Source organism: Apaloderma vittatum, unplaced genomic scaffold (assembly GCF_000703405.1).
Source record: "Apaloderma vittatum isolate BGI_N311 unplaced genomic scaffold, ASM70340v1 scaffold40104, whole genome shotgun sequence".
Taxonomy (NCBI): Eukaryota; Metazoa; Chordata; class Aves; order Trogoniformes; family Trogonidae; genus Apaloderma; species Apaloderma vittatum.
Window position 1 is genome coordinate 56,431 of NW_009715224.1, and position 27,430 is coordinate 83,860.

General features: G+C 38.8%; 1 protein-coding gene across 1 annotated transcript in view; it reads right to left on the minus strand.

The window, feature by feature from the left end:
* CUBN (cubilin (intrinsic factor-cobalamin receptor)) overlaps positions 1-27,430 on the minus strand; it is a gene marked incomplete at both ends in the record, with an annotated part of 88,055 nt that overhangs the window by 54,863 nt on the left and 5,762 nt on the right. Inside the window, 14 exons of the mRNA XM_009869014.1 lie at positions 1,894-2,081; positions 4,000-4,156; positions 4,803-4,984; positions 5,481-5,641; positions 8,351-8,537; positions 17,032-17,162; positions 17,553-17,769; positions 18,021-18,183; positions 18,667-18,845; positions 19,413-19,569; positions 23,249-23,439; positions 23,645-23,807; positions 24,606-24,787; positions 26,023-26,257. Coding sequence (XP_009867316.1) covers positions 1,894-2,081; positions 4,000-4,156; positions 4,803-4,984; positions 5,481-5,641; positions 8,351-8,537; positions 17,032-17,162; positions 17,553-17,769; positions 18,021-18,183; positions 18,667-18,845; positions 19,413-19,569; positions 23,249-23,439; positions 23,645-23,807; positions 24,606-24,787; positions 26,023-26,257 — 2,493 coding nt within the window. The remainder of the gene's footprint in view (positions 1-1,893; positions 2,082-3,999; positions 4,157-4,802; positions 4,985-5,480; positions 5,642-8,350; positions 8,538-17,031; positions 17,163-17,552; positions 17,770-18,020; positions 18,184-18,666; positions 18,846-19,412; positions 19,570-23,248; positions 23,440-23,644; positions 23,808-24,605; positions 24,788-26,022; positions 26,258-27,430) is intronic.

The window sequence follows — 27,430 nt, forward strand, 5'->3', positions numbered from 1 at the left end:
TCCAGTTTGCAGTGGCGTCAGACTCTACATGGAAATGAGACAGAAAAAGCCTCAGATATATGCAGTGTGCTTAGAAATTGAACAGCACACTCGTTCCAGATGATTCCCCCTTTCCCCTACACCACAGAGTGCTCAGAGCTTTGCCAACACGATCCCCTTTCGCAAGACACAGGGTGGGAGCAAACACTATTCAGTTCCCTGTCTGGTTCAACCTTGTTCTCTTTTTTACACTATGGCACATATTTGTGCAGCCTGCAAGAACCAAATGAGACCATCTTTTCCAAGTGGTATTTCTCAATGGCATTTGGAGAAGATTTGTAAGTAATGTCACATGAAGTGCAAATTAAAGCCTCCCTAACACACTTCCATGACTCTGGTTTTCCCTTGCATTTCTTCTTTATATCTCTTGCAGTCTTTGATGGGAAGCACTGAAAAGTTGTTAAAACAGAGAGTGTAAGTACTTTTCTTCTCTCTGTCTACTCACTCCCTTCACTATGTTTTATTTCTGTTCTTTTAAGCACTTTGGATCAGGTCTTTGCCTTTGGCACTATTCCACCAGCCTTGACTTATGTCTAGAATAGTGTCTTCTGGCAAGTCTCTTGCTCCTCGCTGGCTGCCCACTGTGTGCAGGGCTCCTCTTTTCATGGATCAAGGGCTTGGACATCTTGGGACTAGCACTGGCCTCTCCAGTTGGCTCCAATGTTTCCTTTTCAGCCTCCTCACAAAAATGAGCCAGGGTTTAATAGGTAGCTCTCAATACAGTGTTCCCTTGTTTATTTTCTTGACATATCTATTCCTTCTTTCCATTCCTGGCCACAAAGAGAAGTAAGCTGGAAGAACACCACTTTTGCTAGTTCATTACCAATGTTGAGCTGTGAAAGCTGGCACAGCAAGGAGGTGGAGGGAGCAGGGGAGGACATCTAGAGAGAACAGATTAGCCCATCACCAGGCCTGTTGCTGGATATTCTGCAAGACCCCAGCGCATGCAAGTTTCCCCAGAAATGAGGACACTATTTGTTAGCCCTCCCTTGGCTGAAAGGAGTCCTCTCTAACACTTCTTTAAATTTCAATTCCTCTTGTGCAAAAGTTAAGTAGAGCACAGGGGCTACGTGCTGTCATCCTGTACAAGGGTGAGTTCTGAAGGATGGATTAGTGCAGCAACAGAGCAAAATTGTAGGCAGGATCATGACCGCACACTCTACTTCCCACAATACAAAGTAAAAAACTGAGAGAAAATATCTTTTCAGTTGTCTTAGAAATAAATTGAGAACATGAAAGTAACGGCTACTTGGCTTCAGATTGACTGGATGGTTTTATTTGGCTAAAAATGTCTCATTTTGTCTGCGAGTGAATTCAGTTTTAGTCCTCTTAAAGAAACAGATTAATTATGAAAAGGAAAATATAAACAGGAGACACAGCCACACTCTCTTAAAACATAGAGAAATAATGCATTTTAAAGTTTTTGAACATTCCCCAGTCCTTCTCAGGTGAAAACAAGAGGAAAATAATTGGGTCATTGCCTTTTGCAATTAATTTACTAATCTCAGGATTTCTTCTTTACATGAAGCTGGAATGATGACATCTCAACCCACAAAAGCCAGTGCATCTAATCCAAGGTGGTAGCCAGACTCTGTAGCAAATCTAGGTACCTGCAAAATGATTCCTCCTCCCTCTTGCAGACACCCATTGTCAGGTAGGATGAAACACTCCCTGGCAATGCTTCACTCCCCACTGATCGCAGAGGAAATGGGCACAAATTATTTGGATTTAACACTTGAGTTTTAATGGCTAAATTTAAATTAGATAAATTACCCCTTGGTCTTCTATATCCTTAGTTTTTTTGTCTATTGGTGAAGACATGATTTTTCTTGTTTCTAGAATCAGGGTACATACCTGCAAGAAGTCACGGTCACAGTCAGATCCATCTTCTAAATCAAAGGCTGTGAAGCTATAGTTGAGTGTGCTCCCCTTTGTACTTTGGATAGTCCAGCTGCAGTGCTCATTTAGTGGGTAATTATTTGGATAATTTAAACTTTCCAATATGCCATGGCTACGATTAACAGTGAGTACTTCATGGCAAACTGAAAAAAAAAAAAATTTGTGCAGTGCTTAGTAACCCAGTATCACAAAAAAATAATAAAGTTAGTGATAGCATTACAAGGTGAAAAATATTTTTATTCACAGAGAAATCATGCATAAAGAGAAGTGTGACTTATCGAACAATATGTGGCATATGTTGCAAAAAAATCCAGCCTTTCCAAACTTGAATCCTTCAGCTCTGTTACGTCCTTCTTTTCTGACACTTGCAGACTCATCAGTATATGCAGTTTTCTTGAATTCTAAATACATAGTTATTTCTGAAACATGTTTTCTTTTATTTATTTTTTTAAGATAATAATAGAAATTTGTCCTGTCCTTTAAAGCAATTTTGGGAGGGTGCTCAACAAAAATCGACTAATGGATTAAAGTGGTTTAGTTCAGCAAACTAGAAAAAAAACTATCATCCCTGGCTAAAACAACAAATGGAATGCACACTACTTGTACTGGATTTTCTAGCTCCAGCAACTGGAAGAGACCATGAAATTCTTTAAAAGGAGACATTTTCCTTGTGAGCCATCCAATGGGATTCTAGCATAAGAAATGGAAAATCACAAAGAATAATGGGAGCTTTCCTTCAAGTACAGAGAAAATGAAAAAGAATCTAAACTAGACAAAGACTGAGATTACAATTATGGCATTAGGTCAGTGAGTCTCATTTTCCTGTATCCAACTTGCACTAGGGACAGAAAATATCGATGTGGGCAATGCTCTTCCTGGCAAAAACACACAATGTGTAAGGAAAGCAGACCAGGGTATTGCACAGAGAAGTGGGCTGGAAGTGGGAGAGCAGGACAGGTTTTTCACTTTGTAGAGCAGATCTGCAGTGTTTGAACTACAGAAATAGCTGCGATTCACTTGCAAAACTCTTCTATTGTCTGTCACTAGGGATAATGCACCTACCTCCTGCAATTTTTTTTTATTCTTTTCAAATGATTTACAGATCAGCAAGGTCTGTGTTTTTACGACTTCAAAATGCTGAGGACACAGCTGAGATTCAGGGTCAGGGTCAGGTAGAGCTCGTCTGCAAAGCTACACTGAAGCATACAACCGTTCAAAAGGACAGAATGAAGAGAACAAAATGGATTTTGAAGAATGCAAGATAGGTAAAAGCTGCTGCCCCCTGCCATTAGCATTTTATTAGAAACATAACAGACACAAAGGTGCCTTTGAATCTTAATGGGATACTGTTTTGCTTTACAGTATTTTTTAGTTCATCATTACATTTCTTTCATGTACATGTAAATGCATCTGGCATCTAAGTATCCTTATTTTATAGCACTACTTTGTACATAATTTTAGCTTTTGGGCAAGCTACTGAAAGCTTTCTCTGATGCATCTTCAGGAATTAAATATGAATGTAAACAGTAGATCAAATTATCCAATAGCTCAAGTTCTACATCTGAGTCATTTGAAAGTGCTCTTTCTGTTTAATTAATGAAAGAGGGGTAGTCTTTTTCTAATATATCATCTTGACTTTGCAGTCTAAAAAATACATAGTAGATGAAGCTGTGACCACTTTAAGGAATGAGGGATCCAAAAAAATTCAGGAAAGCAGGTAAGCAGAAGAGCAAGAACAGTCCAGTCTATCCTGTTACAGATTTCCAGCACTTGTTTTTCTGAGTAAATCTACAGTGGTGAATGCCACTGGTGCAAGTAATAGAAGTAGATCCACCTCACCAGATTTCTTCTAGGAAGGAGAAAATCTCCATCATAAGTAGACAGGCAGATAATTTTAGCTCTCCATGTTCTGTGACTATACCAGACTAGAGAATATGGGTCGATAATACACTCTATACATTGTCCTCTGTTCATGAATATGTAAGACTATTGGCTGCAAGAAGCAGTTTCAGGAACACTTTGAACTGTAGAAACATATTTTCCTCATTTTCTTTTACTTACCCTGTTTGTATTTGGCTAAAAAACCTCCACCTTGCTGACTGTGATCTGTCCTTAGTTTTACATACACACTGTCTCCACTGGAACGGATGAGTTGTGGTATCTGATTCCCACAAAATTTTCCAAGCTGTCTAGCATTACTGCTGTTGCCATCATATACCTTCCAAAATAAAATAAAAATTAATTAAGTCAATGGCATTATAAATCCAAGTAATTTCCCCCTGACAAACATCTGCTTAGGGAATTGTTACTGCATATACAAGAGGTTAAATTCTATTTCTGTTCAGAGGAAGCCTGACAGGCTTTTCAAAAACAAGCAAATCAGTGGAAAAACAGGAAACTAGGAACTAAATACTAGTGGGTATTGAGGGGCTTACTCATCAATAGGGGAAAATAGCACTCCATTTCAACTCTATTAAAAATATTCACATAATTTACACAACAATTCAAATATGAAATTTGGGATCAACAATAAGATTATTGACACTGTTGTGCCTTTTTCATTGTAATTTACTAAGAAAGCACACTAGGGCCTGTGTCCAAATCACAGCAAATTCAAAACATATGAAGAGATTCTTGCTTCAGTGGCCTTTCTATCTAGACATAAATGCTTTCCTTAACACCTGCTACAGAGACGCTGCTGCCTTACCTCTCACTTCTCCATGATATGAGAGTAGCAAGTCAGCAAAGAGGTCTCCTATTCCTATTCCCTTTCAAAGGGAATATTTCAAAGACAAGGGCCACATATCTTTCCTTGCCTGCTTACTCACCATACTCAGCTCTCTCCTATGAAACAAAGTACATACCGCAAGATAATCCAAGTTGCAGTTTGGGTGGTAGTCTACATGGAACTGTTCAAACTGGATTTCGAATGGGGTTCCTCGGTTTCCTCTGAGCAGCCAGTAGCACTCTGAATTGTGGTAATACGGCATAGGGTAGTTGGGGGACATGAAGATACCAGAAGATGTTGTCAAAGTCCCACCACAACCTGAAAGTGGCAAAGAAACCAAACCACCATATAAGACACAGAAGATTAGAGAATTAGACATGATGTGTGAGATTCACACTATTGACTTCCTTCACATGCCCCAAACATCTTCAGTGATGCCCCAAAAATCTGCAAGTGACCAACAGTGTTGTAAGCAGAAGAGAGCCTGCAGCACCTGGAAATATTAACTAATTTGAAGAGTGCTCCTGACAGATAGTTAATCTTCAAATAGAAACCTCCGCATTAAGTTCTTGGTTACTGCTTTCCTAACATGAAAAAGCTGATGCTACATTTTATCTAGGGAATAGTATATTCTTCCCCGTGGAGAAGAAGAAAGCCCAAGGATCAAGAGAATTTAATCCTTTACCTTAACAACATAAATATATGTTGACACATAATTAGCAGACAGATTTTAGAAGATGGGAAGAAGAAAATACAAATGAGAGACAAAAATGAGATGTGTAAAATGATTTTATACTTTATGTGGTAATTTTACCTGTTGAAGTACCATCCCACTCTGCTGAAAATCCTGTTCTTGTGCCAAATATATCACTTACAAACTTTATCCACAGCTTGTTACCATGAGAGATTATAACAGGAGGCAGGTCTGTGCCACAGTATTTTCCAAGAAGAGGAGAAGTTTCATAGCCTCCATCCCTAGAAGGACAAAGAAGAAAAATCTTGGTTAAAAAAGGGAAAATATGAGAAATGTTAACAAATTAATAAACTTGGGATTCTTTCAGGCCTGGAAAAGATTAATCCTGGCTCTTCATCTTCCACAGCAATACAGCTACCAAATACTGGAGGAATTCTGCAATAAGACAAGCACTCTCTCATCTCAGCAGTCTGTCAATATGAGGACAGACTCAAGAAGTGTCTCAAGTAAACTTGATGCTGAAGAGGCAGGACTTTCTTTCTTCTACAAGTGGCGATCATTGGTGTAACCAAAGGTAACTTTCTAATTTGAAGAAATAGCAGTTTTCTCACTGCTCACTGTTTAGCCTGGCACAAAAACAGATAAGCTGACCTCTTGAAAAAAAACCCCATGTTTATTTGCCACCACACAAACGGGAAGCCATTTGTCAGAACTGATATGATGCATGTTTTGAAATATTTTCTTAGCTTTCAGAATTGTTTCTACATCCATTTATTTCCTATTTTTAAATTACATAGTATTTCAAGTAATATTTTCTAATATTGTAATCAGGATGCAACAGCTAACATTCTCTTCCACTACCTGCAGATGTTTCATGGGAATAAAAAAGATGGTGACAACCTGCTTATCAACTGCTTTCTAACCTTATCTTTAAGCACTTATATTGCAATATCCTACAGGTCATTAGGCCAATAATAAATACATTTATATTTATATGTGGGTGTGATCTCAATATGATGCTTTTGAAGCAGACAGTAATATTTTCAATTATATTTTCACAGGTTTATGCCTGCTTTTAAGAGAAATTTCTACTTAGACCTTGCCTCTCTGTCATCCTCCCAGCTTAAACTGCTTGCTGATGTCTCAGGTTACTGAAAGTTGAAGACTGTGCCAGAACCTCCCCTCACTTGCATCTTGGCCTCAGCAGTTGTGGTCAGATGAACAATTTTCTTACTTGACTTGAATGAGTTTTATCAGAGGACACCTCAGGACAAGAAACCAGAGTGGCACCTCACCTTAGACATCTCTAGCTACCCCATTTAACAGTATCAGGTTTGATAAGACATTCTGGAAATCCAGTTATGGCAGCAGCAATGTGCTGAGTTGCACTTAGCAATGTTCTGGCCATATCTGAAAAGCTGTTCAATGCTGGCGAGTTCTTCTCAGTGACAGTGGAGTTAGATTTATGCAGGAAATGAGCGTTTTCAGTTCATGAGGTGAAAAAATGGAAAAAAAAACCCCTGCTATAGTTCAGGTCTACCCCCAATTAAGGTGGTACCTGTTAAAATAAAGTTGGATTAAGTTTAACCTCAAATTGTTTTAAAATGAAAAGATAAACACTTTGCTTAGAAAATACTGAAAAAGTCTTTCGTTTTTTCGTAACTTTCTCCAGTTTGTATGCACAGCCGAAAACAAACAGCTGATTCAGCATGAATTCAGAATCCAAATACTGCAATTTCAGTGAGAAGCTTTTTCATTTGGTTCTAAAAAAGGAAAAGCTACTTATCGAGGAATAACCCATACAGAATATTTGGCATAATGTTCGGAATGAGTTTTGTCACAGAACTCATTGAGGTTATGGGTACTCATGATATGCTTGAAGTGAAAAAACACATCGATGTTCTGCAGACATGTTTCACGAGAGCTGGCTCACGAGGACAAAAAAGGATGCACTGACATTGCAAAGTGCAAATTCCATACAGCAACATGGCAGAAAGGATGTGTACTTGACACAGCTGCATTGTAAAGCATGCATCTAACCTTCCTGCAAATATGACTTTCTTCTACTTGTCTCTGTCCTGTCCCTCTGGATGGCATCCCATTGCTCAGGTGTGTCAACCTCACCTCTCAGATTGGCATCATCTGCAAACTTGCTAAGGGTGCACTTGATCCTACTGTCTATGTCACTGATGAAGATATTAAACAGTATTTGCTGAGGGACACCACTTGTCATGGATCTCCACCTGAATATTGAGCTGTTGGCAACTACCCTCTGGATGCAACCATCAAACAAATTCCTCATCCTCTGAACAGTCCACCCTTCAAATCCGTACCTCTCCAATTCAGAGAAAAAGATATTGCACTGGAACATGTCAAAGGCCCCACAGAAATCCAAATAGATGACATATGTAGATCTTCCCTTGCCCATTGATGTAGTAGTCATGTCATCACAGAAGGCCACTAGGTTGGTCAAGCGGGACTTGCCCTTGATGAAGCCATGTGGGCTGTCTCAAATTACCTCCCTGTCCTCCATGTGACTTAAGAGCTTCTAGGAGGATCCAATTCCATGATCTTCCCAGGCTGAGGTGAGGCTGGCAGGTCAGTAGTTCCCAGTGTCGTTCTTTCTGGCCTTTTTAAAAACGGGCACAATGTTTTCCAGCTTCCAGTCACCAGGGACTTCACCTGACTGCCATGACTTTGCAAATATCATGGAGAACATGTCACAAAACAGGCAACCAGAATGCCATGCATGAGAACACAAACCACATATTCCACTTGCTCTGAGAACTGGAATTTACTAAGTGGGAAAACTGATAATGGAGTAGGATGAGAGGAGGACAAGGTAGCTTTTAAACTTCTCTACTAAGACTTTTACCCACACTGACAGCACAGGCATATAGTTAAAACTATACCTTCTGAACACACAAAAGTGGATTTGAAAAACTTCCATGGTTATCAGTAATAAAGACAAGTGAAACAATTAGGCTTGCCTGATTTCTACATAATCCTCTGTACAGCGTTTATTCCCTTCCAAGGTGAAGTTGGTGAAGCGCAGCACAATCTGTCTATTTATTCCCACTGTGATGGTGTATATGCACTCCCTCTGGACAGGGTAGTTATTGGGATAGTTAGGAGATGTTAGAACACCAGTATCAGCAATGTAGCTCTGTGAGCACGCTTTAAAAATAAAAGAAACAAGTATGAATTAATTTAATATGTATGCTAAGTTAACAGGAAATTTTTATTTCCAACACACAGAGAAGGAAACATCTTGTGCTCCCGTGCATTATAACTCTTCCTGGACACATTCTACTGCTGAATGCCATCACTATAAACTAAAAACAGAATCCAAGTTTTTAATGAGATTTCTTCTATTTGAGTTGATACGTTCGGCTTTTACCAAAACACTGTATCTATAACAAATCGGCAACATAAGCACAGTTCCATCTGCCTATGATGCCTTTGACCTAAAACCCAAGTAAACAGAGAGAGAAAACTGAAAGGAATGTCTTGATCAGCACAAAAGGTAGGATTCCTGAATTTCTGAAAAGTAGTGGTGGTGGAAAATGAATGCAGTTTCTAGCTACGAGGAAATGTGATATTTTTTAAGGCATTCCCCATGACCAAACCTGGGAGATGGGGATTTTATATATAAATGTCTTTCCCCATTTTCCAGGACATAAGTGATAATCGTTTGGAAAGCAGTATAATCTTTAAATTGTGAGGACAAAGCAATTAGATTTTAGTATAGATCAGGCTCTGAGTAACCGGATCTAGTGGGAGATGTCCCTGCCCATGGCAGGAGGGTTGGAACTAGATGATCTTTAAAGTCCCTTCCAACTCTGAAGATTCTATGATTCTATAAGACCTAAATTAGAACATCTTTTCCTAACATCAGTTCTTCTGTGAGCACTGTAGAAATTTTTTGGTACTATGAGCTGGAAAGAAGAAAATAGTGGACTAATGTTGAACCAGAAACTGAGCAATAATTAAAAAGAAGCTAAAAAGGACTAGGAATGAAAGTATCTGATATACAACGGTACATGAGATTTCTTTTGAAGAGAACAATTGTTGCATATTTATTGATCATAGTCTGAGTAAGATTTATGATCCAGCTGCAAAAAGGGCAAGAAGAAATCTGATCTGTCAGGTGTTTTCAGTCAAAACAAATCTTGATGTCACTGTACAAGGTAATGGTGACATGTCACCCAGAAAAATGTAGATAATCATGGTCACTGACGTTTGGAAATCAAATGAGAATAAATAAGAGAGAGGTTGTGGAGACAGCAGGAAACTAGTAGATTAGTAGGCAAGAGACACTAGAAGAGCTTAACTTGTTTAGCTTAGCAAGTGCAGGTGAAAGAGATAAACATCAAGAAGCACAAAGAGAAGAAAAACAGAACACGTTCTCAATGACAGTACAAGCTCTAAAGTTAAAAAGTGTCCCTGAATTCAGATACACAGAAATTAGGAGAAAGTTTATATCAGGGAGCGAGTTTCTAGAGCAATCATCAACCAACATAACAGCTGTAGAAAGGGGAAAAATGTCCACTGTTTTTTAAGATACAGTTTGATTAATTAAGAAGGGAGTCACATGATGTAGCTGCTGGCAGAGGGGGCGGGGAGGGAAGAGGCGGGAGAGGCATAAAATTGATAAAATTGTGGGCTGGACTTGATGACACTAGAGACTCATTCTGGCCCTCCATTGCCCTGTTTCGAGTCTACAGGTTTGAAACATAAGAACTGAAAATAGATTCTTTTAATATTTTCTACCAAAAAGGCAGGATTAGATTAATCATAAATTATGAGTGAAAGAGCAAGCAAAATATTATCACTAATTTATACTTATTTAAGCTAGTGGCCACAGATCTTTGTCTTCCACCATCTCTGTTTTCTAATGCAGCACAGCTGAAGTGTAGTAATACCTGTGCTTGACACTTCAACATACATAATAGTTTAGGGGGAAGCGGTGAAATTGCAGTTCAAGCCCTCCATGCTCAAAGATAGGTCATTTCCATATCTGTTCTCTACCCATTCTAACTACTAAAATGCTTTTGCTTCTAATGGCATATTTTTTAATCGTGGGAGTCTTTCTGCATTCTTGGTCACCTGGAAGGCCTCTGCTGGAAATGTTTTCTGTGGGATAAACACCCCCAAAGCTAGCTACCCAACTCCTATACCTCATTCATCACAAGGACAACAAAGAAACATGACACAGAAACAGGCCGATAATTTTTTGCCATTGGGTTGTACTTTTGAATTGACAGGTTAGAAAGGTTTCATGCACTAGTTTCCCCAAAATCATGATCTATTAAAGTCTTTATCTAGAATTTTAGTCCTTTGTGTGTTCCACCACAGAAATGCTCTAATATACACATATAACCATGACACTAGTCCTGATCACCTTAAAAGCCTTATGGTTTGGTTGTGCTGCTCTATAAACCTTTATGATGCCCTTGCTGTGCTGCCAGCTCCCGTGGTGTTTCAAGATATGCAGGACTTAACATTAAACCCCAGAACATTAAGTCATATGATTTCTTGAGAATCCTGCCTACCGGGTTACAAATCTGACTTAGAAACATCATCCAAGTTTCTCCTAACAGCTCATTACACAAAAAACAATGAAAAAATAATAAAAAATAAGATGTGTGCATATTTATTAGGTTACTTATTAACCGATTATTTCCTCCTGATTTTGGAAGGGTAGGTGCCCAACATGCCCATTTCACTGTTAGAGCTGTTGCAATACTGTCGTTCCTTATTCACTCAGTGGTTGAGACCATGAAGACTAGATTTCAGTATGAAGAATATTAAAACTGATGTACTGGATAAGGACTCTTAGGGTAAAATTAACAACATGGATGCCAAAATACTTCTACTAGCCCTATTAAGAACACTTTCCACAGAACTGTCCAGGTTCTCTCCCTTTGCTGTCTTGGGAGTAGTCCATAGAGAAACTCATATCCCAAGTACGCTATTTTAAACTGGATGTTGCATACTGCTCTACACTTCCCATAACAATCTTCTTTATGAGCTAAGGAGGATAAATACAGAAGGTGGAACAATGTCTGCCACAGAAATGTCAGAATGCTGGCTACAATGAAATAAATCCAAGTGTGGACTGAGCATACTCTGCTATGAGGATTAGGAAAAGCATAAAGTAATCTATGTTTTTTGACAGCCAGCCCTCTTCTGGTAACTGGATTCATTCGTTGTGTTCTACTTTGAGCTGGCACTCCCTTTTTGCACTCACCTCGCTAACACAGCATTTGGAGTTGTGCTTGGGCACTAATAGCTCCTTCAGTGAAAACTGTGAAAACTGCTAGCAAAATCAGCAGGTAAAAAGTGCTTTGACTCCTTTTCCAAAGTTCAAAATGCAGTCTAATACCATAATGTGATTATTATACACCTGGAAAAAATACGAATTCAGTTTAGTTTGAAGACACTTATTGCAGCTCATGAAAAGGAGGCAGTTGCTGAGGACAATCACACATCTTGCTTTGCCAATGTGTGAGGTTTTGAAAGCTATTCAATCTGCTTTCTGATTTTATTACTGAATGTGTTTGCTCTTCTGAAAAAATAAATGCCATAAATGGCAGTAACCCACTGCCAACAGCAGAGAAAAATGCCAGCTTTTGTACCACTCACTCATGCAGTCATGCATACTGCAGAAGATTATATCCATGTTTTTTCTCCTAAAGAGGTATTCATCAGTTGCCACAATTCTGATTAATCAAAAATAAAGCTATAGTGTCATATATAAAAAGGGAGTTTTCTTCCAATCTCATGCTGCCAAAGTAAAACTGGGATCCCTAACAATTAGATCTTTATGTAATACTAAGCATGTTTTGAAAATAAAGGAAGAAACTATCACATGAAGTATGTGCCTCTCCACAGGCAATGGAAAAGCACATCTGCATGTCAGGACCTTCTGGCAGACGTCAATGGGCTTAATTTTTACCAGGAAGGCACAAAAAGATCCTTTGTAGTGTTTCAGACCCAAACTCTTCAGAAACACTGGGTCCAGCTGTTCAAAAAAAATCACTTACTCTCTTCTGCTGATTTACACCTAAACACACACACTGTTGAGCCATATACATCTATATAGGCATTTATAGGTAGACAAATACTGCAACCAAACACAACCAAGTTACAGTGGCCTAACAAGTTGTCAGTTCCCAGCAAATTGAACCTTTTTCCTGAGACTCAGGATGAGCCGAGCAGGTGCCCAAGATGCATGCAGGATTTCAGCTTTTTTTTCTGTTTTGTCTCAGCCTCTGCACACATCTATCTCTCAGACATTACTATCCAATCTTGACTTTGCTCATTCAGCTGAAGACAAAAGCCAGGCAACATCCTCCTAATAATTACTGGGTTCAGTCAGCAAGATGGGAACGGAGTTCTTAATTGTACTCAGCTATCAAAAAATAAGACACACAAAATCATCCCTCGCTTTCAGGTACACTCTTAAGTCTACGGATTCACAAATTTTTTTCTTTCTCTCTCTCATCCTTCTCAAACCTCGACTTCTCCAGTCATTGTCAGCTACATGTACCACACAACGAAGCTATGTAAAACCAAGTTACCCTTCCTGATAAATAATATCATTCACAATTCAGGATGATAAGGAGGAAAAATAGTATCTTTCATCAAAGCCAGAGAAAGACCAGGAATAAAAACTCCTATCAGGAAGGCAATCTGCTAAAAACCTTGTTAAAGCTGACCTTTCTCAACAGAAAGAATAAAATTAATCCTCTTTAATGAAAAAAAAACCAAATGAAAAAAGACGTAAAAGAAAAAAAATCACAATTCAAAGTAAAGCAAATAAATGCCCACTTGTAAAGAAATTGAGGACAATAAAATACATACACTGACCCTAGTGCCATTCCTCTGGGAAAACTGTGGCCTGGATCTTTCAAGACCCTAAGCAACACTTCCAGGAAAGACAAAGCGCTTTCAAAGATTTTTTTAATAGTTTTACGTGGGTTCTTTGTGGTGTGGTCAGCCATGACAGGCAAAAACCCAAAACCCTAACATCTATCCTAACATTTATATGGCAGCTGTGACATTTGTCTCTATGGTATTTGAGACCTGGACTCTAGGAAATAAATCCAAATACTACCTTGCTTTTCATGTGACTTTTCCCTTTAAAAGACAGAAAAACGGCCAAGAACTAAGCATCTGAGGTACAAATAGTTCAAGTGGGCAATATACATTTTAAACAACTTGGTATCATGTGGGTATGTTTGACTGAAGGATTTGTATTGCTGCCGTATGGGCCATTCATAGCTACTAGCTGGCAGACAGCTAAAACAATTGTTTGCACTTTATGAACCATGGCCATGGCTGTATCTCACAGCATTCAAATTTTTTGCACAGGAAATACAGCTTTGCCATTATTTTTAAGCTAGTTTTCAACCAATTAATATATCACAGATAAACCATTCTAACAAGAGCATTGTTTGCTAAGATGCATGGAGAAGAAAATCAGTTTTACATAAAAATACTGGTTTTGCTCCCACTTATCCTTTTTTTTCCACTCCTATTTATTCTTTTTGGGAGGATAATCTTGTCCATCTTTTCAATAGCTCATTCTCTGTAAAATAACTTCAGGCAAAAGCCTGTTAAAATGTCTAATATGAACCAGAACAGCTTTGACCAGTTCTGATATTGATTACATTCTAGCTGGCTACGAAAACATAGCTCAAAAATATGACAGATTCTTACTGCACAAGAAACATTATTAGAACCATATTTTCCTTAGCAGAAAAAGGAAAACAGGCAGCAGATGTAGAGAAAAATAAATAAATCCATAGCTTTGGTAAATCTCTCAGATGTAATTATGTTCAGTCATTTGCTACCTTAGTGTAACTGGATATACATAAGACGAATATCAGGCCTAAACATCTCACAGTGGGAAAACTAAAACTTGATATGGTTTGAGGGAAGTGGGGAGCTGCTTGTCACAGAAAAGTCCACATACATGTGTTTGCTTTCTCTCAGGCCAAAGAAGCACCAAAACACCTTATTCTTAATGTAAAAGAATGCTAGCAGTCCAGTATTTATGACAACTTTATAGTACTGCTATGCTTGCGCTGGGACCAACTGAAACAAATCTCTGTAAAAAAACCAGAATATAGTTCAAATTCTTAATAAGTTTCTTACTCACAGTTTCAGTAGTTACCTGCTGCTTTGCCATATTTACAGAAACTATGGTGTTGAAATGAAAAAGCATTTATTCTAGAGATCATTGTTCTAGGTCAGAGTGAGGAGAAACTGAGAGTCAGCCCATTTTAGCTTAAAAGCAGTAAAAATATCTGTGTTAATTATTGCAAAAGAAAATAATACCTGTTGTTTAGAGTTTAGATGAAGATAGTATGTGGTTCTAGTTTCACAGAAACATTTTAAGCAGTTTCTAGTTGTTAAGAGCATTGAAGAGAAAACACGCTTGCATTTTTAAGGCATAATTTGAAACCATTCCAGGGATAGCACTGATGCAGTTTGAACCTCACATGATGCATATAGCCATGCGTTGGATAAAAGTTGAGAAAATCCAATCACCATGGTGGTAGTAAAGGAAGAGAATATGGAAGAGAGAAGAAGAGGCAGAGCGGTGAAACGGGACGGCAGTGAGACAACTAACAAAACCAGAGAAACAGAGATGGTTACACAGAGACAGAAATACAGGTTAGTGTTGAATAAAGAGTATTTTGATATCCAATGACAGGACAAGGGGCAATGGGTGCAAGCTGGAGCATAGAAGGTTCCACAAAACCTGCCTGGATGTGTTCCTGTGTGACCTACTGTAGGTGATCCTGCTCTGGCAGGGGGGCTGGACTAGATGATCTTTTGAGGTGTCTTCCAACCCCTGACATTCTGTGATTCTGTGAATTGTGAGAAGAGCTGCTATTTAGGAAGGAATCGGATCCAACAATGAAATATTGATCTGAGGTAAAGTAAAACACCAAAACAAACCACTTGAACAAGCAACAGACATATTTACAGAACTTACAGTTTGCAGTTGCAAAACCAGGCTCATTAAAGACTTCATAGGACTGATAATTTCATAATTTCTCACTAGTCAGAATTCAGTTTTCAAACTACAGAGTCTTTCTTGGAAAGATTTTTGAAAGTATAACTTGGCTTTTGGTTTATTATTTTCTATCAAATAGAAATTTCCTCCCTGGAATAGTTGTTGTTAAGTCTTAATTGTTTTTACTGGCTTTTTGGTTTCCATGATAGGTTACTCAAGTATGAATGAAGGCAGTTGAGAAAACTGGTTCTTCGGATTTGTAAGTTATCTGGTAGTGAAAAAAGAGGACAGTGACAAAATCTGTACCAGCCTTGGCCTGCACACATGCTTGAGAGATGAAATAATAGTCAAATTTTCCAAGCTGTCACCAAGAAAGAAGTTATTTTTCACACAGTAGACACTGGAAATTTTGCTCATTTTAAACAGGTTGGAGAAACTGAGAAAGTAGGAAAAATAAAATTCTTAAAGAAACTAAGAACAAACATTGGGCAGCCATTGCTAGTTTACAGCTTCATAGACAAGTATTATGAGTTTCTAGTACTCGCCTAATAAATCCCTCATGGCCTCTGCTCCCATACACAAACCACCTGGAAACTGGTTCATGATGGATACACAAATAACACAGCTACAAATGTATTCTCATTTTTACTTTTTTTTTAATAGTCTCACTCTGTCTCTTCTGTGGCTTAATTCTGCATCCTTCATAATCCCACATAAATGCTCTTCTGCCACAGATCTGTGTCTAGCAGTGAGGGGAGTGATAGCAGACCTAAATCTGCTGGGTCTACGAAGCTGGTAGTTACAGTGTTTCACCAAGAGGCTGTTTTTTCAAGTGCGGCTCAGTCACTGCTAAAATGCTGTCGGCGCTGGAGAGATGTGCAAACACTGAATCAGGCATGATGGGTTCAGCACACTTTGAAAACACAGATGTGCCTCTAGCCTAGAAATCCTTCACAGCAATTAGAATTCAGAGTAATTTCTCAGTTTTTCTCTGCTTTAGAGAAGTAGGGGAATGAATTCTCTTCAGTTATCTCTATCCCACTGATTTATGTCTTGGCCACTTAAAAGGAGGCACCTAACAGATTTAAGGCAACACAGGAGCTTTGAACTCTTCTGTAGACAGAAACACTGCACTTGGTTGTAATGAGAAAAACAGCTTGTGCTTTCAGGTTATTCTGCTGCTTTATCAAATTTCATCCTATACAGGCTTTATCTGCCCAGCATCAACATTGCACCTTAATAGAGACTAAATTAATTTTTATGGCACTTGAAAATCTCTCATTCAAGTGAGTTGTCCACAATTGCTAAGCTTCCTAGCTTAGCTTTGTCTGAGCACACAGCTCAGACGGAACAGACAAAGCAAGTTCAGAAAATACTTTTCTTAATTCCTGCAGTTCTGCCATGTCAGCTGTTACTGCCTTTTTAAAGAAAGCACCAGTGCTGCTTACAGAAATTGCTTTCTGCTTTCCTAGGAAGAAAAAATGCTTATGAATAAAACAGGATAAATAAGAAGGGGTAGAAGAAGCACCAGGCAGACTTCTGTTAACACAGAAAATAATGTTTCTGCTTCTTATAGTGGTTATTTACAGTGACAGCTGAAAACATTTAATTTGCATAATGAACGAACTGACATATTACCTTTTGATGCATCCAGGGAGATATAATTAGCTGAGAAGCTCTCAGATGCAATGCTGTGATCAGTCACAAAGTACAACGTCATTATGTTGCCACCACTAGTGAGAGAAGGTGGAATTGATCTTCCACAGTACCTGCAGCAAAAGATACCCCAAATTGAATATCACTTCTACAAGTGTAGAAACATGTCTTTTCCTGGGCACAGATATATTAATGTTTTTGAACTTATTTCCCCTAAATCAAAATATTGATGGAGTTGGACAATGCCAGCTTTAGAAACCTGTCTCAAAAAAGCTGTGCCTTTGACACAATTTAGTTCTCATATTTAATAAAATGTGCTTCTCATTCCTTGGTCAAGCAAGCTGCCTTTACTATCCTAGACAGAGAAATTGCTGTTATTGTTTCTGTAGTACAGAGAAATGAATATATACAAAAAAGTTAAGGGAGCAAATTGGATGTCAAGATGTTCAGAATGGGGCTCACTCTACAGTAATTCACCTCTGTAGGCTAATGGACATATTCACCTTCCCAATTTTTGCACAGTGCTGTTGTCATATATTTCAAGATAATCCTTTCTGCAGTTGTAATCAAATGCCAAGTTAAATGAAGTGAATGTCAGGCGGATAAGGTATCCAGGTTGAATGTTGATAATCCAGGTACAGTTAATACCATGTGGGTAGACATCTGAATGTCCAGGACTTGTAATGGTTCCTTCTGCTCCGGTGAGAGTCTCTCCACATACTGTTGAGATTTAAAACATCAGGTTAAATAATACACTTTTACAGAAGTTAGGCACTTATAAAATTGGTTACTCTTCTTTCTGAAATTTTGTCGTCTTTTTTTTTCCTCGTTGCATATTCAATAGTAACTGATTCAGAATTTATCTCCTATTACACCATCATAAAACTTGATGGCCAACTGTTTTCAGCATACAGGAAAATTTGGAAAGTCCCAACACTCTACACAGAAAATTACAAAAAAAAGATCCTTACCTGTATCTAGTGGCCAGTACTGAGCTCTGAAGCCAAGGTTGGTAAGAGAGGAAGCTCTGAATTTGATATAGAGATTGTTCCGTGTGGATTGCACCCTAGCTGGTACAGCTGTGCCACAGAATTTCTCCAAAAGAGGAGAGTCTGTGTTGTTGCCATCTCTGACCTGAAGAATAGTGTATTCAAAATATCCTATACAAATGTCTATTATATCAAAGTTTTAAGCATAAATGACAAACATATAAAAGAGATTCTTACTAAGTCAGACTCCACCCTTTCTTCAGCCTACAGGCACATATAATGTAACCTTATGACTGCCAGAGAAGCACTTTCCCACCCAAAGCCTGTCAGGTGGAGAAAAGCTCAGATCTTAGACCCTCAACACTAAGTTGAGGCTCGTACATATCCAAAATCAGGTCTGTTTATTTAAAGACACTTAATACTTGTCCTGATTATCAAAATGGTCATATCATCTCTGGAGAAACAAGAAAAGGTTTGGAATCCTATTATGAACCTGGAAAAGCTTTTATAACTGCTGTAAGAAGTTCTTGCCTGTCAAGCAGTTCTGCTTTGGTGGAGACAAATATAAGAAAGAACGCGCAGATACGAATCTATCTGCTATTCACAGTATATGTGTGTTGTTCTTTACCTCAATGTAGTCTGAGTCACAAGTGGTTGTATTTCGAATGTCAAAGTCAGTAAAGTTAAGAACCACCACTTTACTATCTGGCTGGGAGATGATCCATTCACAGGTCTTTGGGTGAGGGGACATCCTGGGGTAGTAAGGTGAATGAATAGTTCCTTCTCCATGCAAGAGGCCTCCACAGGCTGCCAAGAAACACCAAAATATCACTACAAAATTAGAAGAAAATTACCATAAAAACCTATCTTCCATCATCTACTATACATTATCCAAGTAATATTAAGAATATATGTAAAAGAACATGTTGCTATAAACATGTATATACACAGAAGACCAATCTAACAGTGCCCATGAAAACTAAGAGATTTGAAGCATTTGTTTCACAGACACAGATGTTTGTTGGTGAATAAGAATGAAAAGATAGGAAAAATGAATGTAAAAATATTTAGGTAGAATTATAGTTATATCATCTTTTGTATGTCAGTGGTAGATGATTTTTCATTAATAGAAGCAATGAGGAGAGAATTTACAGGCATGCAATCAGTGCCTACAACAGACCTACTGCAGACATCATCTTACCATTTCTAAAAGTAGAAGCAGATACATAAATTGACTCTATTTTTTTCTTGCATTTCTTTTGAAGTTTGTCTTAAGCACATTATATGGATAATACAGCATGGAAATGACTGGAAGTGTCCACATTACAGATCAGTTCACTGTGCAAGTCACCAGTTCTTACCAACTTCTCTTACCAACTTGATAAATGGCCCTGAAGCTAGCCCTTTGCACAGAAGGATCAGACTTGAATTTGATCCAGAGACTGTTGCTGGTGGAAGTGATTGGTGGCATAAATGTACTATGACAGAACTTGTTAATAAGAGAAGACATCTCACTGCCGCCATCTCGAACCTAGTCATCAGAAAGAAAAACAAAAAACTATCAGATCATAAACATGTTGGGATCTGATATCTGAATAAAATTAGAATCTCACAATAGCTGCTAAATAACAAAGCAGTAACTATTTTACTTATTTATAAGAAGGGCAAAGAGCCATTACAGTAATTGGCACAAGCACATGATTTACAAGAGTTCAAAGGAAAGATCAGATGATCATCACAAAAGAGCCATGCACATGCTACTGTCACAGTGCATTAGGGTGAAACAGATCTTCCATATGAACCACAGCTTTAGTGCAATTTGGTCCTACGCCTCCAAAAATGACACCTTTAGTATGAAAGAGATAGGTAAGGTGCGCACCAGTGAGAGCTTGAAATTTTTGCCAGCACTAAAATCTGCTGGGAGAAAAAAAAGGAAGGGAGGGGGGAGGGTGTTTGTGATTTTCTTGCTCTGGCCTTGAAGCTTCTAGTGGGTTTTCAATGACACTTCTTCAGAACAAGCACATGTCCCGTCACACCCATACATCAATGCAGTCAGACAGTTCACACTAACAGTAGATGCAGCTCTGAGCTCCTAAAGCAGTAGAGGTATACTGACATCTTTCCATTACATTATCTGAGGGGTCCAATGCATGTTAATGATAATGAAGCTACATCAGGGAATCACTTCCATTTTTTACCTTCTACACTGCCACTCTGCTGACCTCAATCAATTTGCTAATCAAAATGTATCTTACGTGCTTTCCCAAAAGTTGATCATAAATCCCAATTATCAAGGGGACTAGAAGGGAAAAAAAGCACCTCTGAACTTCAGGCCCTGAACTTCAGTCCAGAGTAAGAATAGGAGCACCCAGGGGACCAGGCAGAGCACTGAACACCCTCTGAGGTTCCCATCTCATTCCAAGAGGGCAGCCAACAAGCCGAGGTCCAAAAGACAGTTCTCATGCTATTTGCACAGGCAAAAAACCCCACACAATTATTTCTCCCAATGATTCTCCTGAAAACAAAACAGCTCTTGTCTGCTGTAAAAGTTATGGTGGCTCATGCATGTATATTCTGTTAACCCTGAAAAACGGCTCCAATAAAATCATCGGGAAAGCAAGGGACATTCAGTTTTCAGGTCCTCTCTCATCACTTCTTTCTTCCTCAGCTGTATTTCCCCAAGGGCTAGGAGACAAGGCAAGGAACCCTCGTCAGTGCCCCAGTGAGTAGACAGTGGCTGGCTTGCTTGCCCAACTTTGGCAAACTCCAGCTGGTGAGATGGCTTTTTGACTAGCAGGTATTTTTAAATTTCCCTGAGATGTGAGTTTTAAGTGACAGAATTATTCTGGATTTACAGCAGAGCAACTGAGATCAGAATTTGTGCCAGAATGCTTAGAAATCTTTAAACAGCAATGAAATTTTCCAGAAGTATAGTTCACAGAAATTTATATTTTTTTCTTGATCTCATTCTCCTTACGTTTTTGATTTATAAAACTGAGTAGTGATAAAAATAACAAGTTCTCTAAATCACATTATATCTCCTTTGGCCAGTTAGAAGGATGACAAGGAGCTGCCTTAGTTAATGCCTTATGTCTGCAGCACTATGTCAGAGTTTCTTAAACAAGAAGCTTTATTATCTCTAGTTTCTTATTACAGATTACTGCTCCCAGGCTGTTCCTTCCTCAGTAAGAGACTAAACATCCCTCCCTGAGCAAGCACCTGTGAGCTGTGCTTGGCCCTGTGAAAACTCTGCAGGTTTCCTGGTATAATCTGTGCCTTTTCAAAGCAACAAACCAATTGTCAGAGAGTGAAGTCTACAGTAATTTGAAGACCCAAAAGCTATCTCCCTCGTTGAACTACATTATAAAACCCAGAGAGAGAGTATTTTAGAAAAGCATATGTGAAAACCAGGCCTTGATAAAAGAGCACAGTGCCTTAGTCGTACTGACTGTCCTAGTTAGAAAATGTGAGTCCTGTTTCTCCGTTCTGTGCTGAGCCAGTGAGTGAGAGGGCAGGACGAAGAAGAGCACAGAAATGTAGGGAAACTGAAAGGCCTGTGGCTGATCAGCAAACAGCGAGGTAAATGCCTTGCTGAACTAATACAAACTGATTGCGTCCAACAGAAATGGTTTTGTTTCTCTGGCTGCGGTGAATTTAGCTGCTGTTCTGCCAGCAATTAGGCAAGAGGAGTACCAGGCCAAACAAACAAAAGCTGCCTGTTTTCATTACACACACTTCCCCTCTCATTTCAGAAATTAATTACACTTCATTCCAACCGAAGTCTCTGAATTAGAGGAGGAGGGAAAGGAACGATGTCAGCACAATAACATCTTTTAAAAACAGATTAACTGCATGGGGCTCACACAGCCCTGTTCCTCTCTTGGTCAAGAACAGATTAAGCACAAAATCAAACCCCGCAGCCATGTAACTGCAGGACCCAACCCAGGGCTTTCTCCCACCCGCTTCAGCTGTGGCAGCACCTTTGCTAATCAACTGGCTGTCCGTGCCTGTTCAGTTTGTCTCTGTTTGCCTCTGTGTGGTACAAGCACAGTTTTACACAAACTGCAGTACCCACCCAGCAGTCATTTATGGCCGTATGGAGAAAGAGATGCCGGGTACAACAGCAGACATCTTGAGACCTCATGAGTCAGGGTGTGGCACAGAAGAGCTCAGGGATGGGGTGAAGGGAGAAAGCACATGAGCCACTGACATAAAGAGCTTGTCAGGTCCTTCAGGCAGCATCAGGGCTCACCGGACTCCCTTAGGGTCCCCACACCCTGCCCAGGACGCCCTGTCAGCCCCCTGGGGCCATCAGCCCCTGTCCCTGCAGCAGCGCTGGTCTCCAGCTGCCCATAGCCCTACCCAGCCATGGGCTCTGCCCTCATGGCCTCCCCAGCACCACGACAAACCTCATCTGTGGTCAGTTAAACAAATGCAGACCTGGAACTGGATGGAACTAGGTTAAGGGATAACAAAGAAAACAACGGAATGATACCCAGCATAATTAAAAGGCACCCTATAGCAGCAAATTTGGATGCAACATGAAGCTGCAGACCAACAAAGAAAGAGCTAGATGCAAAAGACTTTAGCAAACATAAAAATAACCTCAAGGTGATCCCAGATAGCATCAACCTAATCATTGAAGTCGTACTATTATTACATCCTCCATACAGAAGCATTCTAACTGTACTATTATTTCTTCTGTAATAACTAGTTTTTGACTAATAACAATTCTTGAACCAGACTTCTAAGATTTAAATGATACTAACAAACTCCTGGCTTTACACATGTATATATGTACATTTGTACATACATATATATGCAATGTGCTTCATTTTTTGCCCCAGAACAACGTTTTCAATGTAACACATCACTTCAGAAAACGCTGCATGGTGGCTGTGGCATTATTTCTATTTTTCTTACATTTGGCATGCCTTTACCAAAGGTCTGAACTTGACCTTAATTACATATAGCCAATTAAGAATTAGTGTTAAGCTAGACAGATTTTCTTGTAATCTTATCTTTGCTTCATTCCAAATGAACAGTTCAGCTCTTTTAACCTCTGTGACTTTTGGACCCTAATAAACTGGTATATTTAGTCCTTTGACTAACTTTTTTTTCTGCAGCAGCCCTTAGGACAGAAATTATGTGGCATGCTTTTGTATACACACGTAATCAATCCATCATATCAACTGATTAAGAGAAGTCACCTCAATATAATTCGATGAACAACCAGTGTGATTTTCCAGCTCCACATGCGTGAAGTTGAGGTGTATTTTTTCATCCTCTGGCTGTCTGATAATGTAGATACATTGTCGGTTGTTGATATAAGGGTTAGGCCAGAAAGGGGACATGATAACCCCTTCACTATCCGTGTAATTTCCTCCACAATTTGGATCAGCTATATTAAGAAAAAAAACAACACATTAGTTGAGATACTCACAAGTAACGTAACTCTTCAGTTTAGGCTGCCTCAGTACAATGGCTGCAAATCAAAGAGGTTTTCTGTATTATCAAATACCAAGTGTTAGTAACACCCATTTGTATGCTGTTGGCTATAACTTGGGAATGTAACAGACCAACCTTTAATGCTGAATTTTACTTACTAGGAGATGTTGTATAGACGATGTGGAAGCCTTTATCAGTAACTAAGTTATCAGAGTGAAAGTGAATCCATGCATACGGACCAGTAGTCTGGAGTGGGTGTGGAGACCCAGTGCTACAGTATTTGCCAAGGACGGGGTCTTGTGGAAGCAGACCATCTCGAATCTAGACAGAATGACAAATCAGTGTTTAGGATTGCTAGATGAGTGCCAACTGTGAACAGTACTAACACTTTTAAAGTTATCTCAGGGGCCCCAGGAGATGTTTTAGATGCTGGGTGGAGGGAAAGCTCGTAGGAAGTTGCCTCCAAACACACAGGAACCAAGAAACAGACTCACCAGCATGGCTGTGAGGGCGCTCCTAGAAGAGTCATCAAAGGTTTTGTGAAAGGGCAAGAAAGCATCAGGAGACCTGCCATTGAATCGTTTTCCTGAAATCATGTTCTGCATCGCACAATTTTAGAGAACGTGCTACTGCAAACCACCTTCTCATTTCTGTGACTGGTTATTGGTGAATTCTGTAACCATTACTTTGCACTTGAGAAAACACTAAGCCCACACATCAAGTCATGGACTGCACTACAATATGAATCTACTAATCTTAGATGCCTCTCCCTACTAGTTTTCCTTAGGCTGATAAGTTCGCTGTGGGTTGACATTTGACAAGGAATTTGGAGATTGAACTTTGTAAGAAAGCGAACACTTTCCATCAGGTATTTGGCCTGAATCCCATCCGCTTCAGTTGGAAGACTTCCACTGACTTCAGTGGAGGGGAATTATCATCCTCTTTCTTTTACACTGTCTGTACCTTAGTGTGCACTGGTGGGTGGAATAAGCATTTAAAATGAGCATTGCAACCCTGTTTTCAGTCAGTCTTCTTCCGTATGTACAAAAAGTTTTGAATTATCTTGTTTTGCAATAACATAGCCATTAAATGTTGTCATAAACCACAATTAAATTTTACCTCTAAATGGTCATAACTGCAGTTTTCATGGTGTTCTAAGCTCAGTGTGCCAAAAGCAAATGTGATGAGGAGGCCAGGACTGGTTGAGATGGTCCAGAAACAGTCTCTGTTTACAGGATAGTTACCAGGGTATCCTGGAGAACTGATCGAGCCGTAAGTACCCGTTAGCTCACCACCACATTCTAAGAGAAAAGAAACATGGAAGAACACAGTCTTTAACACTACATGCCAGACTGGAAGATAAATTCTCCTATAGTGAATAAGAGTAAGCCAAATAAACCAACAAGTTACTTCTTTCTGTAGCTAAATAAAAGCAGAAAATAAATAAAAACAGTACTTCAAATATTCCTTGATGTGCATAGTAAAACAAAGATTCTTCCCCAGTTATGATGGAAATATCTCTGTGTGAATGATCAAAAGCACTGTTTTTTGGACTGGATTTACAAAAATTAATCTGAATTTCTGTACTTTGTAAATATTCTCCATGCACATGACTTTTTTAATTAAAAAAATATATATGGGGAAGGCTTTTTTATATATCTGCAATAAAAAAATCTCATATCTCTCAGCATAACAGCTGGGAGTGGTACAGTTAACTTGCATGTTGTACCTAAGGAATAGCTAGTTTAGTCACATCTATACATCTCCCTCTCTTTGTTGTTTTTTTTTTCCCTAAACGATTTTTTTTTTTACTTTTTAGTATCTATATTCATCACTAAGTATCAATCTGTCTAGTAAAGTTAATTGAAAGAAAAAAAAATCAAATTAAAAACATTTCAATATATATTTTATACTCTATGCTTCTTTCAAGACACAACCCAATGCATTATTTTGTTTCTAGACAATGCACAGAGCACTGAAGTGAGCTTGACGTTGCACAAGACGATTTGGGATTTATCTCTAGGAACGCACTGCCAGGCCTTGTGGAAGAATCACACAAGTGGCATTACCAAGAATTCAAGCAGAATGTACAGCAAATCACACCAAAAAGCTCACAGATAATTTAAAAATTTTATTCCCCACAGTCTATCATATTTGGAAAGCATAGTTTACCTCTTTAGCCTCTTGGAAACTGTCAGTGACAAAAAATGGCAACTTTCCTGCTCAAAGTACTAGATACTTCTGTGAGAAAAGAGAACTAATAAAAAAACCAGCATTTCCAGGAACACGTGCTCCTTGGAGAACTCCTCATAGGATGTACACAGCAGCCTTAAAACCAGCAGAAGGTTATTTGTGCAGAGGCCTAGAGTTGGAGTTTAAATATTTTAAAATTACATATATATATCTACATTTCAGCCTCGCCCCCTAGTAAAAACCTGTCCTACTGCTCCTAATGTTTCCTAATCAAAAGAAATGTTATTCATTTTGCTCCAGAGCCATGAAGACACTAAAGTACATGACGTTTCATCAAACTTACCAGGATCCCGAGATTCCCACTGAACAGTAAAACCTCCGGCTGTAATGGTGTGGTCTGAGTAGAACCAAAAATACAGGGAGTTGTGGGAACTGAAAAGCTCTGCAGGAGGTGAGGAGCCACAGTACTTTCCCAGCATATGCATCGACGCTGAAGGCCCATCATGGATTTGAAGGAAGTTAGAATTGCAGTCATTACTTGTCTCCAGTTGGAAGAATGGGAAAATAATACGCAGAATCTAACAGGAAGTAGCAAAATAAGAAATGTAGGGGTTTTTTCATCTGCTGAGACAGTGCTTATGCTGTAACTCTGCACAGAGCAGATGTATTTGTTCATGCAGCTGTGAGAATCTATGAGCTTGGGAGCCATTATGCCATTTCCTGAAAAGTTCCAGAACAGAAGAAGCCACTACAGAATCTTAAGGGTAAAAAAAGATAGAGAGGCTAGATAGGAAAGAATTTTGACAGAAAGAGCATTTTTTCTATAAACTAATAATTGAGACCATTTACCTGCATCTGTTATATATGTAAAATATATAAACAAAAGGCTTGACATAAAGTCTTAAATACTTTTTGCAGGTTTCCCATTAACATTTCTCATTCTTGCTATGTTGAAAACATTGTCATGGGAGTAAAAAAATTAAATTTTTTTTTTTGCACATATAAAATCAGTATCTCTTAACACAACTCTAGATACTTAATGACATACACAGCTTTACATGTGTTCAGACTCCTCACAGATATGCTTTGATAAGGCTCTTGCTGAAGGCAGTAGTGGCTTTCAGGCTTAAAGATGAGAATATGTCACATATATATACATAATGTATAAACCACCATCAAACACAGATTAAAAATAGAGCAAATACTTAGAGCCCAAGTAAGAAGTCCCATGCTAAAATGTGAAGTAACATATTTTGCGGTTACTATTTATAACACAAATAGTTAGTTATTTGCAGATCAGAATTAGAATATACATTTGAGTGCAACATCTAAAAATTCGCCCTTAAAAGAATTCAGATGATGTTATTACACAAAGCCATTGACAATATGAATTCAGCATTCCACATTTCTCGTGCTCAGAAATCAGAAACATAAAATTATTCTGGAGTTACTTAGCTCAAAAACTAACTTTGGGGATCATCAGAAAAGAGCTTTTTTCATGCAGCTATTCACAGATCACATGCTAAAGCAACATAAAACCTTTTCCAGGAGGTGGTAGGTCAGTATATTCTAACCCTTCGCTGCAAAGGAAAAGCCTTGAAAATGTAACCCAGGCAAATTTGTAGGCCAAGGAGCCTGAAGCTTGAAACTTAGTCTTTTTGAAAAACTAGTTATTCTGAAGGGATTGGATCATGGTATTGGAATATGTGGCACAAAGTTAGTCAGGCTTGCTCTGATGAGCCAATGGGTCC